Source organism: Lipophrys pholis, assembly GCF_963383615.2.
Source record: "Lipophrys pholis genome assembly, chromosome: 18".
In the NCBI taxonomy this organism is placed as follows: Eukaryota; Metazoa; Chordata; class Actinopteri; order Blenniiformes; family Blenniidae; genus Lipophrys; species Lipophrys pholis.
The window spans coordinates 21,429,335-21,444,017 of record NC_137646.1 but is presented as its reverse complement, the minus strand read 5'-3'; the positions used below and the strand labels follow the sequence as shown (position 1 = coordinate 21,444,017).

Below are 14,683 nucleotides of genomic sequence, written 5' to 3'. Positions count from 1 at the left end.
TAATAATGTGTGATTGCAGCTGCAGTTGTCGCTCGTGATTGCCGCAATGCGGGCGTCAGTCTGGAATGTAGAAGAGGAGTGAGAAAGAAGAAGTGACGATACAGAGACCTGGGAGGTAAAAAAACAAACAAACTTGTGTTCAACTCTTTTTCCATTCAAACTAATCTGCTTGTCTGCCTCTCTACCTGTTTATTATCCAGACGAGGCCCACACATGTCCACGTGAAGGAGTTTTGATGTAGTACACTCACTGTTCATAAAATCTACCTGTGCTGGAAATTGAGGGGCAGACATTGAAAGCAAGGAAAAAGATTGTTTTGCCTCTTGCTGAAATCCCAAAATAATTCAACACAAGTGAACTAAAGCAACAGATTTTGTGTTCTTTACCCTCTCTCTCTAAAAAAAAAAAAAAAGCGACTCTTGGTTGTCTCTTCTGCATCACCAGGTTGGGAAAAAAAAAATCACCTTTAAATGACGCCATGAGGGAGAGAGTGAATGAAAGGGTGTGTTCGTAGTTGCTGCTTTCACTGTAACTTCCTCAGAGATGTGTGACGACTCTAACTGGTCAGTGTTGGGAGGTGCGGGTGATTTGTCGAGTGGCTTCGGAAAGTCCCGTGGTACAAAAACAAATGGCGAAAAGTGGGCCAATATGACTTGATTAGACTTGGGAAACGTGCATTGGCAGATACAGTGTCCTCTCCCCCCTCAGCCCTGCTAGCTTTTTTTTTTAAAAATAATTCATGCATAGATCCCCACTGAGAAAACCCATTTATATACTTTCTTCTTTGTACACATTTATATATAACTATATATAATATCATTTCTCTATATCTATATTTTCAGCAAAAAAAAAAAAAATCTTTCCACAAAAAACAACAATCAAACAAATGTGCGACATAAAGAAATGTGATGAAAGAAAACCAAAAAAAAAAACCACAATCGAAGGCCAGTTTGGCACTTTGTCATGAGTATGCACAGCCTCTGTTAGTTGACAGTAAATAAGATTGCCCTAGAATTTTCTTTCATTTTTTTTTTTTTTTTTTTCCTCCCTCGATGAGAAAGCAAACACAGTAATACATACTCGGCACCAAGAATGCTGGTAGAATGAAAGTGTCAGATAGATATCAGTGTTTTCCTCGCTGAATGTTAACTGGATGGAGTCGATGCCCCCCCCATCCCAACCCTCCAACAGCACAGGAGGTTGGGACTGCTTTGAGCGGAGGAGCATTGTGAACAAGGGAGAAAAATCACATGTCAAACGTGGGGGGAACAAAGCAGTAATAAGACACAGATGTAGAAAAAGAGAAAGATATGTGCACTAACACACCAGGGACAGGAGAAAGAGATGACACCAAAGTAAAAAAAAAAAAAAAAAAAAAAAAAGAGCGAGAAAACGGCAAGGGGCAAAATGTTTCACTCCTCTAACACTTGTTTGGGGCTTTTAGTCTGCGAAACAGACCTTGTTTGAAGCCAGTGTCTTCGAAAGATCTAAGTGACCTCCGAACTGATCGTCTGCTGCCGTGTAGTTCAGTTGCACCTCCATACGCCACCAGTGGAGGGAGCTGCAAAGTTTTACAGCACATGACAGAGGAGTACTTTTTGAGAAATAAGTAAGAGAGCAGAGCGGAGGCTCAGGTCCAGAGGCCCCTCCTCTCGATCAGTAGGAGAGCCAGTATGTCTGGTCCTGAGGTGACGCTGCGTTGGGGCAGTCTCTACTATACCCTGGTGGTGGAGTGGGGGTGGGGCAGGGTGTTGTTGTGGCCGGTCGAGGGGAACGTGTTGAAGGCATGAAGAGGCTGCATGCTGGTGATGGTGCTGGGGATCATGGTGATGGTGTTCGGCGTCATCAGCGGCACGTCGTCGGGGGCGCGGCGCAGCGCCAGCGTGTAGTCGGGCGGACAGGCGGGCCGCAGGATGTCGTGGGGCCGGAGGGGTTCCATGTCGTGGTGGGCGTCGTGCTCCGAGTGCTTCATCTGCAGGGACATGATCTCCTCCTCCTGGCTGTGGGCCAGGTCGTTGGCCGGGCCGCCGCGCTGAGGAGACAGCCGGTGCCGCCGCATCTCGTGGCGTTTGTCACGCTTGTAGTAAAGGGCGGCAAAAGCTAGGATGTTGAGGAAGAGGAGCGACGCCCCCACGGCAACCGTCACGCTCAACTCGGTGGAGTAGTCACGGGTGTCTCCAGGAAAGAGCTCCTGGCGTGGGCGCTCTGAACCGTCCGGTTCAGGATCAGAGGGGAAGGTAGGGTAGGGCTGACGAGTGGTGCGAGCACCTGGATTTCTGGTCCAGGGCTTGATGGTGCCCGTGCCTGTCGGCGAGCGGGTGGTCGTAGGGAACAGCTCCTCATTTAGACTATGAAGATGAGGGACTAATTCCAGCCAGAAGGCCACCTTGTTGGCCCTGTAGTTGTCTCTAACACGAGGTTTTAAGCCGATGTGAAGGTACTGCTTGTCCTTTGAGTTGAACTTGGTCCAAATGACCTCTTCAAAGCGGTTGGGCTTTGTGTGAATGAACTTGGTGTCTTGAGGGACGGGCAGGTTGGGGTCCCTGGTGGAGCAAAGAGGGGGACATCTCAGTCATGGGCTTCGGATCATTGCATTTTTCAAAACAATGACGACAGGACATGAAGTGGCACAACCTTTTAACATCCAAAAATGATTATATTTACACCTGAAATTCAAATGTGTTTGGGATGTTCAAGGTGGGCAGGATGCTCTGTAACTCTGTGGAAATACAGCTGCTCTTCTATATTGCAAATACAACTGAAGTGGGTGATATTGAACTATCTTCAAGCTGGGTGGGTTTTTTTATGGGACATTTTGTCCTCAAAGCTGATGTGCTCGGAGCCGAGGAATGGACAAGAGTGAGGACATGCGCAATAAGACAAATTGAGATGTCTAAAGCAAAAGGTCGGAGTGTTTAGAAAACTGATGCTCCTGTGGTTTGTTCCCAGTCTGCAGAGATCAGTATCTATCAAAGGTGATGGTGATAGTGATTCTGGCCCCGTAATTTGATTGAAAAAAAATTAATCAAAGAAAATTGTCAAAAGCAGTTTAATGAGAAGAATATATAATTCAATGTGGTTTTCCTTTTTCTCCATAAATAACTGATGATCTGTTAACCGATTTAAACGTTAAAAAGTACTTCTTTAAAAAAGGAAGTAGAAAAAGAGCAATAGCAGAGGAAAAAGCAATTTTTCTCATGTGTATATTTTAGTATTTTGTTAGATATGAGGAAAATTTGAGCATAAGTACTGTCACATGTTTGTCCAGAACACAGTTACAGTTTATTTGTTAATTTATCTAAAGTGGCTCCAGCTCATTTGAATTTGAAACCCTGCCATCGGGGCTCTACGGTGCCACTTCCAGGACTGCTGCTATCAACTTGATCACAGATAGTCACTGAGGTGGTCCTAATGTTATGGCAGATCACTGTCCTGATGGAATTGAGAAAGCAGGTGCCAATCATACAATCTAAATTGTTCAGCTCAGAGTGAAAAGAGAATATTGACGATCAGACTTACCCAGTCTTGGCAAAGTTGGTCCAGTAGGTCATGACCACAGCGCTCAGCATCACGTCGTTTTTGGAGAAGTTGCACGGGAACAGGTCTGTGGCACCGATCATGGGCACGCCGAACACATAGGGGATCTCGTCTCCATGGGCGGCGTCGGCCCATTCGGGCCTCGTCTCGGTCTGACAGTGGTGGTAGAACGTGTAAAAATAAACCGGCGACTGAAACTCAGCGTGGAGTTTGGCGGTCGCCACCGCCGGAGCCACCCACTGGTGGTCTGTGAACAGAGCTAAAAGAGTCTTCCTTCGCATGTCGCCATTGTCTCTGTCCGCCCAGTCTGTGTACATAAACTTAATGGTCTCCCTCAGGATGTCTTTACCTGGAAGTGGGAAAAGGAGAAAAAAAAAAGAGAGAGAGAGAGAGGAGGAAAACTGAAAAGCTGAGAGTGAAGTAACAATACATGTTGAAGGATGAAAGTGTTCAAGATAAGCAAAAACAGAGGTGAGATACAATCGGGAGTGAACAGGATGGAGCTGAATCCGTGACCGAGAAAAGACGGAGCGACACAAAGAGCAAACATTGCAACGCTCCTCTCAGAACGTGGGATGAGTGACAGGCACTTGAGGGGGAAGCGTGGCAGCAATTTTCCCAACGTGTCTGTATTTTGACTGCAGCCCGCTGTGAGGGGGCTGCAGGCTGATCCTGGAGGAACAACAGCACTGTGATTGGGAGCCGGCTGCCTGGGGGATGATGAGCGGCGGCATAAGTGCCCACAGAGCCTCAAAGGCCACAGCACAGACCCACCGTGGTGAAAGATAATCTCCACGATAGGCAAGCTCCCCAGTATGCTCGTCTTGGTTGACGCACTTCACCGGGGCTCACATTTCATCTCCTCATTGTCTTCACCCAAATAACCTTTTAAAGATGTGCATCTCCGCCCGCAAATTAATGAAAATATATTCCAAATTTACCATTTACTTTAATATACTCAAATGGTTAGGTGTTTTTGAGGTTTCATGTGTTAAGGAATACATTTGCAGTGACATTTGTATTTTGACGAGTTGTCCTTCATTTGTATTGTTTTCTGTGCAAAGTGACAGGTTGAGAAATATATTAAAGAACATAAGTAAAATGGCTCAACTTTACGGATACACAATGCCTCCTTTTCAAAAAAAAACAACCCCTTACGTACATTTTTGATGGTGATTGCTGGGCTCACATCAATGCACATTTTTGTAATACTAAGTTTATGCTTATTCATTTGCAATGACACAGATCAGAATGTATCAAAGTTTTCATAAATAGAAAAAAAACCTCTTTGTTCATAGTAAAGTATAGATCCCTTAAAAATCAATTTAAGTACACTAACAGAGTGTAAGTACTCTTTTAGTTGTCATTTTTGAATGTTTCTCCTACTGAAACTCTGATTTAATCTGAGAGGAAGAGTCAGAGCACTGATGATGGATGATGATGGACGGGTGAAGATAGACGGGTGTCCTGTGACGCGCCCCCTCCTCCTTACCTTCAGGGTATCCGTACAAGTTGTCCACGAAGTTTGAGATGGTGTAGTCGAACGCAGCGGCTGAGATGCCATCATTGTCCTCGCTGTCATCCACGAACTTCAGCCCCTCTCCCTGGTTCACTCCTATTAGGATGTCATAGTTGAGGAACTCCCCCTGGTGGTGAGATGAGGGAAGCACATGCTGAGTGGTTATAAGTGCACAAAAAGACACTCATACATGTGGTTTCAAGGCAATTTCACGATCCTGTTTATCGATGCCACTTGTTTTTCGTGAAAATGAGTACAAGTTAGGAGGTATCTCAGATGACGTGCTCCAGGTTATGGATTCATGCGAGTACATGTAAACTCTTTTAGAGTTTTAAAAGTCTGCAGTCAATTAATGCACAGCAAGAGCTCCGGAAAGCTTTTGATGCTCACCTCCAATTATTTTCTCACAGATTATTAATTTTTATAGGGATCTAATATGGAAGCCGAGCAGCTGAATAACAAAGCAGCTGCAACAGTCACGCTCATTCGAGCTTTCGGCGTTGGCACATGTACTCCCCCATTTCCAAATGGGCTGGGACGATGTTTGAAGTGTAAATAAAAACAAGGATGCAATCATTTGCAATTCTCATAAAAGCAATACTGAGATCACAATGGAGCATAGACGATAGAGCAAATGTTCAAAGACTCCATTACTTCACAGATAACATTAATAAGGTATGGAAGTGAAAAAGGGACACACGATGTTCCTGAAATTGTAAATACTGATTACTGTTAATCCTGATCACAGGAGCAAAGTATAAGTCTAAGTTTGCACAGCCCAGAACAAGTTTTATCGTTGTTTCATAAATCGCAAAGCCGCAAACTGAAAAGGTGGGAATCCTCACGTCGCCAACACACGTGCTTATTTTCCCAGTCTTGCAGCTTTTGCAAGGTGTGACTTCTCATCACTGGTCGCCTTCCCAGTGGCGCAAGGAAGGTGACGCTCACACTTAGTCACACAAACACGTTCTTCACTTTCTCTTCCGCTCGGTGTCATCACAGATCAAGCCACTGTCCTCGGGAGGAGGCTCACGTCTGCACACACAGGACTCCTCACCTGCTGCATGAGGATCTCGGGATCGTCGGGCACGACGTCTCCGTCCACCACCGGCCCGAAGGCGATGTGGTAGCGGGCCGGCTGGATGTCCTGATCCACCAGCTCTCTGAAGTTCTTGCGCCTCAGGCAGTCAACCAGGTCGGCCGTCTCCGTGTAGGTGCAGCCCACCTTCCGGGCCAGGATCTTGGTGTACTTGAGGGGCTGGTAGTTGACAGACCAGCTGGATATGGCGGTTCCACTCTGGGCTATGGCCCTGTGGAACAGACCTGTCAGGATAGATGGAGATTTACAGATATGTTATTGTGAGGCAAACATGTAGCAGGGGATGTGTTTTACCCCCCCCCCCCCCAACAAATAAATAGTGAAGTCTTATAAAATTCAAATGATGAGAAACCATCCAATTAAAACGCAAACTAAGTGGGAAAAGAAGCAAGAGCAGTAGTTGCAGTTGTGAATGATAGTTTAAATGTCAAATCGATATGAATAAAATACAAGCATAAGTGTTTCAGGTGATTTTTAGATGAAATTTGGTATTTATTTAATGCAAAAAATACCTACTGAAACATAAATAATTTAAATTGCCACATTCGACCCAATTTCATCTCGAGTGGGCCAGAGTGATAAAATTGTGCCATAATAGCCTTGAAAAGAAAGATAATTCCAACAGAGAATTACTACAGTCACAACATAAAGACAATTTTAATAATAAATCCTGGTATTAAACACAGCAATATGTCCAAAAATTATTTCATGTAATTAATACATTTTACATCAATTCAATCTGGGTCTCAGTGTTGTGTTGTGTCATTATTCTGTTCAAAAAAAGAAAAGAAACCCAGCTAAAAAACAGCTGTTTTCATCAGCCCTGATCAACTGCAAATGTTTGTATATTTGCATTTATTATAAAGGATGCATTTTTGAAGAGTTTCCTATAAGATGACAGTGGCGCCCAGCATAGTTGAGCTTGAGACCCTTGTCCTCAAGTAATACCGAAAAGTCACAAATACTGCATATGACCCCAATTCTTTCAATAATGACAGAGGCAGGGTGGAGCTTTGTGAAAAATAAAAATCCAGATTTGCAGATGCAGTAACACTAGTGTTAGAATCGCAGGATATTAAAACTGCTACTTGGGGTTTCTCAGTAGAAAGAATCTGGCAGATCTGGAACTACAGACCCGAAGCATCACTGACGGAGGTAAAGGGCTGGGAATATGTCAAAAGATCCCCCCTTTCTTGTGCTTTCTGTTTCTTTTCGGCGCCACTGGGTTTTCTCTCCGCCTCTCTTCTTCTTTGTCTCTCTCACAGTCTCCCCGGTTCTGGCTGTCCTGGGCTGTTTGAACCACTCAAGTGGCTCGTTAAGGGCCCGCTTGTCTCACTCGCTCACCCCCCACCCCTTCCTCCCCCTTCTCCGGGCCTGAAGACCGGTCAGTTAATTATTAAGCAGAGTTGCAGAGGCTCCTTTCCCTGGGAAATCAATTATAGCGAGAAGCGGCTTGGAAACAGCTTCACCTACATATCTGCACTGAGAGACACGGCGATGGGTATACTTTTATTCACCTTCAAAACCAGTTTCTTTGTCATCCCCTGAGTGCCTCTTGTCTTCCCTGCTTCGTGTCTTACTCCATTAGGCTACTTTTCCTCTTTTTCTTCCACACTAAATGCCATCAAATGTTATTTTAATGACTCAGTGTTGAGTGCAGTGGATTTGACCCAATGTTAAGGTAAAAAAAAAAAAAAATGGGGGTAAATGAGGCGGCCGAGGAAACGAAAGGGATACTTGTGATTCGTTGTGTTTTGTAAAGCAAACAATGACCTGGCCTTCAACTTTCGTTTGAATCAATAACACCAGAGCAATAACCTTAGAAACTTGCACAGGTTTTAATGACGTCCTGGATAAGCTCTAACAGGTATGATAACAAGAACTCAGGAGTGCCGACAGTAATCTCTTCGTCAAAACACTCCAAGTTGGCTCTTATCAAACGCTTTGCTTTCATGTGAGTTTGCACCAAACTAGTTAATTTTTTAAAGTTTTAATTTGAAATCGCTGCCTCTTTCATCTGTTTTTAACAGTTTGAACATCATTTCAAACTTGCTCTGGAAAATAGCCTCCGCAAAGCCTTTAAACTACACACATGAAAACAAAACCTGTAGATGTTTATAGAGTGTGTATTGATTTAAATAGCAAGCTCGCATATTTCCCTCTTGTGTAATACCCTTCCGTTTCCATCACTGTGTATACTGCATTGACACATTTTTGCACTCGGTTTCCACGGTCCCCTTAATCAGATCAGTATCGCCAACAACACCTCCCTCCGTCCCGCCTGCCACTGCTATCCTGCTATCCATCCTGTACGTCTCCGCTGTCGGATTTGATTTGTGGCGCCGCGCTCTTGACATGATTGGTGTCCCTGAAGCGCGAGCATGACAGGCTCCTTACCTGGCGTCCCCGGCTGGGTGAGACAGGGAGGGGAGCAAGACAGACAGGTGGTGTCTAGCGGGCTGATGTTACACCGTTAGATGCTGATGAAGAGGAGGACGATGACGATGGGGTGATGACAAAGCGGAGGCGTGAGTATGGACAGGAGGCCGTGGGGTAGGGCTGGTTGGTAGCAACACAAGACAAGAGGTTAATACTGCTTTTCTGAATTGTTAATGTGTTTTTAGGAAAGTTGGGTTCACCTGAAAACTAATCATTACAATGCATTGTAGAAATTTTTTTTTAAATAAAACAACTTGACCATCTAATTCTTGCTTTTTGATATTAAAGAAACGCAAGGCTCGCTGCATGATTAGTTTTCGATAAAACAACCTGAAATAATAGATGGATGGGGAAAAAAACCCATAAATGCGTTGTAGATGTCTGCTGGATGATTCGTGGCGATTTAAGATGTAATATCACTTTGAACCACAAGATGGTGAATTGAGTCACCCATGCGTCTCCTGTGTGACTAAAACACTGCAGCTATGGGCAAGAAAATAACGTCATTGTTGATTTTTGTAACCCAAACCCTTCTAGACTGACAGACCTATAAGAGAACGCAGTCAATTTTCCATTTCCACTGATTGTCACAAGTGATTGTGTCTAATCACACATGCTTCATAAAACCTCTTTATGTGTCTCTCATTGAGAGGCAGTTCAAACCAGTAATAGCTTCATGTGACTATCCTCATCACAAATGTCCAACAGCAATTGGCTGCAATACAAAGACTGTTCCATACAGTCATGATGAATCTAACAATCAGTGCCATTAAAAAAACGATAACTTCAAACTAAAAGTGAACTTCTACAACTCTGGCAACGGCTCGTACACAGAAGCTATTTTTAAAAAAAAAAGGGCCTCCTTGAAAATGTCAGGTCATATCAGCTTGGTACGCTTAATGATGGACATTGCATTTATTTTGATAGAGTCCTGTACAAGTGTAATATTTATTTCTTGTCTTTATCTTTCATAATTAAAACCCCCCCAAAACAGTCAGTTACAGTCTATTTGTTTCCAAAAGAGCTGCGTTACTAGTTGCGCCAGTAGGAAAGGGTGTGTGTCGGGTGTCTGGTTTAGTAGGAAGTGTTAATAGACATTGGGCTTGATTTACTGCAAGCTCACACAAATAAATCGTTATTCTGGTGCGAATAATAGTATTAGTGAGAGCACATGCAAACACGACTATTCAAATAGGGGTTCTGCATGCAATGTGCCGTGTTTGCACACGAACGATTTACTAGAAACGCTATTATTTCTGTGTCCGTTTGCTAACGCCGGGTGGAGGAGTGACGTGTCACAAAGTAAAAGCTGTGGGATAAAGAAGAGATTCTGAATAGACCGCACAGCGTGATGAAGGCTCCAGGAGAAGAATGTTGATTTGTACCTGTACATGTCCAAAATTCCATATTAACAAGCAATAATGTAGTATATGGATTGTATGCGCTATTTATTCTGCGCGTCAATCGGACACAATCCTGGGTGGGCCCCGTTAGCATGTGCACAAATCTACATCAAATTCACACACGATTTATACACGCAAACCTCGAGTAGCTCAGGCCCACTGATGGTAATTTAGCGTAGTAATAGCAGCGGTGTGAACACGCTCCTTCCAATTTCTATCTGTCTTTTCACCAGCCATTTCTTCCCTGTCTCTGTCCTTTGCGGTTTGTGCTTGCGAGACGGAAAATGAAGAGACGCCAGAGATATTGAGGGGGAGCCCTCGACCAGCGGAAAGAACCGAGAAGTTAAGATCGGAGGAGGACGGCCTCAAGAACATCATGATCAAAGGCTGCGAGTGCGTGACCGTTTGGCTGCGGATCGTCAGCCGCACTGATCTCAATTCAGATCAAAGTCCGCCCGGTCCGCAGGCCTCTGTCTTTTTGGTGGTGCAATATTAACACTTCGCCCTCAGGGCGTGTTGTCGGTAATGGGGAGCACGAGGTCAGACAGATGTAGGTTTTCCGATGGAGGTGGAGGCGGAGGCGGCCTCGCACAGAGGGCTGGTAGTCGAGCCAGGAGTGCTCAACGGACCACTGCAGAGGGATCCCGGCACTCCGTAGCCATTCGTCCTCTAAATACGAGACGCAACTTGGAGAACGCCCATTAGCCACATGGCGGCTTCAACTATTAGCTTTCAAGGACAAGTGGTATTTTTCCCCTGAGTATTGACGTGACAAGTGAACAACACAGGGTTTAATCATTTCCGAGCTGGATGTTAATAGGTGTGTTTTTGTCTGACCCAGACTTTTTTAACACAGAAAAATACGTTTGACTAATCATAACACGAGTGATTCAAGCAAAAAACATTTATATTTAATAGGGCTTGAGGCTATTTAGAAAATAACAATAACCTGACAATGTGCTTCTGTGTTTTGCGACACATATTATGGAACTGACAGAAAACGACACATGACAGATGAACTGACATCAAGAAGGACTTTAAAAAAAAAAGAAATTGTAAAAAAAAAAAAAAAAAAGAAAAAAGAAAAAGCACTCCGATTTACCCTCCGAGTGGTGCGAGAGGATGAGGAGGTTGACGCAGGACGCCCCGGCTCCAGAGCCGAAGATGGTGATCCTCTCCGGGTCTCCGCCAAAGTGGCCGATGTTCTCATTCAGCCAACGGAGGGCCTGAATCTGATCCAGCAGACCGTAGTTCCCTTTGGCGGACTGATCTCCAGTGCTCAGGAAGCCTGTTTGGATAAGAAGAGAAGAGAGAGGATGATGTTAGTATCTGTGTCTTTAGTCTTTAGTGCCTGTCTGGCAAATGATCCTTACTTTGGCCTCTAAATCAAGTTCGGACTGAGAGGGAATCGCAGGACCGCGGGGGGGAAAAGAGGATGTATGTGTTTGAGCATGCAACACCGTCATCCATCAACCGGGAGTCACAGACGGCGGGCGCACGGAGAAAGCCCCGCGAGCAAGAGAAGAAATGGCTTCTTCAGCCCCTCTTTTAATGACATTCCCTCACTCTCATGCTTTTGAGGGCAGACTTTTAAACAAAGCCACTTAGAGCGCGGTCGCCCCGAATAACAAAGGTGGCCTTAATCTGAATCACACCCATAACTGGATTACAAAACAATGACATATTGTGTTTGCGATTTAGGAGTGTGTCTGTTTTACACTCAATCAATGTGGTCATGCATGGCAGCTCCCGGCATGACACAGCAGAAATGTCGCAGCTTCTGTGACGTGTTTACGCGGCTGAATTGTCGATGTAGGACAAGCTCAACTGTCCTTAATGGTCTTTGTGAATGTTAAGTTTAGTGCGAGAGGAAGCAAACACGATTATATCCACGACTTTCAAGCTTTTTTTTTTTTTGTCCTTCCATCCACTCTTTATGGTACCAAGACTGTAGCTCCTCTGAAGCTGTAATGCCATCATGGAAAGACAGAAACACACCAGAAAACAGAGAAGAAAACAAGGAGGCACACAATAAAAGTCAAAACACATACAGTACAATGGCAGTCATGGCAAAAACAGTCATTTGTTTGGACCAATGACAAAGTGGAACTCCGTCTTTGGGCCCGTTTGGATTTTATAAAAACAACAAATTGACAAGCGAATGTAAAAAAAAAGATAAAAGTTCTTTAAAGCCAGAATTAGATCAGTAGCGTCTGTAGCATGTATTCCTCCATTGTTGTGTTGGTGGTTGGCAAGGTTACTACATGCAGGTTAGCAGGGCTATGACGTCTGTATTTCAGCATTTTGTTTGTGTTTCTGCCATGACGATGAAAGACACGCTCAGATCTATCTACTCTGGGAGCCCGTTTCAAAAATAAGTACTTTCCCTAAAAGAAGAAAACGCCTTTGTGCGGACGAAACGTCAATCCGATTAAAAAAAAAACAAAGTAAAAAACTTCAAGCGACTATCCGATGCAGCTTTCTCTTGTGGGCTACAGTGGACCATGCATGATATAAAAAAAAAGGTACAACAAGCAAAAATAATCCAACAATTGCTGTTTCTTCACTCACAAACTGCAAAAAGGTCTCACCGAATCAGTAGAAAACAGTCCTTCTTCACAGCTCATGTACTATTGAGGCGGAAATTGATCTCATTTGTCAAAACGACAAAGCTGTTTAAGATTAAAAGTACATATATTAAAGGTTAGTCAGAACAGATGAGGCTAGAGCTGGGCCACAGGCTGGATAAGAAAACTAGAAGATGAGGAAAGATTCTTTAATGTTAGCTTTTGGTCATTTTGGGCTTTATTAATTACTCTCAAGAGAAACTGTAGTTTCCTTACCAAAGGAAAGCAAAGACGTGCCAAAGGAGGAAATATAACTTAGCTGGATTTGGATTCGGGAATATATATTTTATCTATACTGTATACTATAGTCTCTCTCAACTCCATCACAGAATTTGTTCAACCTTTAGCCTAAATTAACTCAGGCAACATCTTCACTCTCTTTTGTATTTACTGTTGTTCTCTGTGTTTGGAAGTGACATGAAAGCCTGTTTGTGAGTCACATTTCCCCTGTGGAATGAGGAAGGACTGAAGACTCCTCAAAGTTCCCCTGTTAAGACAACGGTCCATTCATCAGCGCGCTGTAATAACAGCTTACCCTTTTTGTTGTTGGCTTGGCATTTGCCTCTCATGATTGCTGTCGAGTGTCTTCGATTGTTCCACCAAAGACCTAAATCTTCTCTATTTAAGCACCCATTAGCCGGCGGCCTCCGGGATCCTAACAGGACTTCTAATTAGAGCTTTAATAAAGACAGGTGCCGTGAAAAGGTCGTCCAGTAAGCCGATACAGTAAATGTTAAACCAGGCTGCCGTCTAACACAAACATACAGTATGCCGCCTGTAAATAGTATCTGATTACTGTTATCAGGATCTTAAGCCTTCCCCGTGAGACTGAGAATGAAGTCAAACAATTCCGAACACATCTGATCCTCTGATCACACTGGAAATCAGTTCAAGCGGGTAGGATTGAGGAGACGCACGTAGAATCTTCACTTACAGTAAAAATGCAGATGGTTGTATCAGAAAGGGAAAATTTGAAGCATTTCCCTCAGATGAGGCATGAAAGTACAGGTTCGTTCTTTCTTTCTTTCTTTCCTGCTCGGCTCGTCTTTCAAGGTTTATCCAGTTTAAGGTATACAAGCTTCCCGCATTCTGATTCTAAAAATGTCTTTTAAAAGTCACATTTTGAAACTTTTTTTTAAAGTGTCAAAGCTTGACTTCAGAGCATTAATGTGTATATATATATATAAGCACAGACACAGAGTGAATGGAGTGAGTTGCACTGGCAAGGCTGCAGTTTTAATTGGCAATTAAGATAAACAGTGACTAAGCAGAAGGAAAGAAGAGATTAAAAACGGGATCCACTTAATGACATTAACTCAGTTGTTCATTAAGCCAAACTAACCTGCAAATCAGGAATCCCCCCCCCCACCGACAATCCCTAAACCACAACCCCCCTCCTCAAAAAAAAAAGTTCACACACATGCACACACACAAACTTCTCCACATAAGCATCAGAGTTCAGGCTGCAGTAGTTCTTCAAAAGAAATGTTTTTTTTCTTCGTTTTGCTCTTGAAAGGAACTTTGGGTTCATTACCAACCATAAGCAATTTACTCATGATGAGTGGAGAAACTTGTATTTTCTGAGGCTTATCATATATTGATGGAATTTTATTACATGTGACCAAATATCTGCAATATGCGGCATGAAAATAGGTTAAAATAGGTTATTATTATGCTTGTAAATCGACATCAAAATGCACTTCATTGGGAGCAACTAACCATCAGACCTGCTAACTGAGCCACAAACACAAAAACACAATTTTATGAACAGTTTAGGTGGAATTTATAATCTCCAATTTACTTGAAATACTTTTTTTTCCAGACTGGTCAACCTAACGGGAGAAAACAAATGACTAATGGGTAGAGAGACTATGTAAACATAATGAAGCTGGAGACATACCGATGAAGTTAATTATTTCTATTACTTATTTTTATTTTTTTTTACCTGAAGAGGTAGGATGGATTAACAGGTAAAATTGACCATTTCATCTGTGCTGGCGTTACGTTCTTTTTAGTTTAAAACAAATACAAATAATCATTAATATGTGTGAATTTCTCA

General features: G+C 43.4%; 1 protein-coding gene across 3 annotated transcripts in view; it reads right to left on the bottom strand.

The window, feature by feature from the left end:
* Nucleotides 1-1,714: 1,714 nt before the first annotated feature.
* The window catches only part of nlgn2a (neuroligin 2a), a gene marked incomplete at both ends in the record, with an annotated part of 134,343 nt that continues 121,374 nt past the window's right edge, over nt 1,715-14,683 (bottom strand). For all 3 annotated transcript variants that reach the window (XM_080486485.1, XM_080486484.1, XM_080486486.1), the window contains 5 exons: nt 1,715-2,543; nt 3,520-3,886; nt 5,030-5,183; nt 6,114-6,379; nt 11,100-11,285. In XM_080486485.1, coding sequence (XP_080342611.1) covers nt 1,715-2,543; nt 3,520-3,886; nt 5,030-5,183; nt 6,114-6,379; nt 11,100-11,285 — 1,802 coding nt within the window. The remainder of the gene's footprint in view (nt 2,544-3,519; nt 3,887-5,029; nt 5,184-6,113; nt 6,380-11,099; nt 11,286-14,683) is intronic.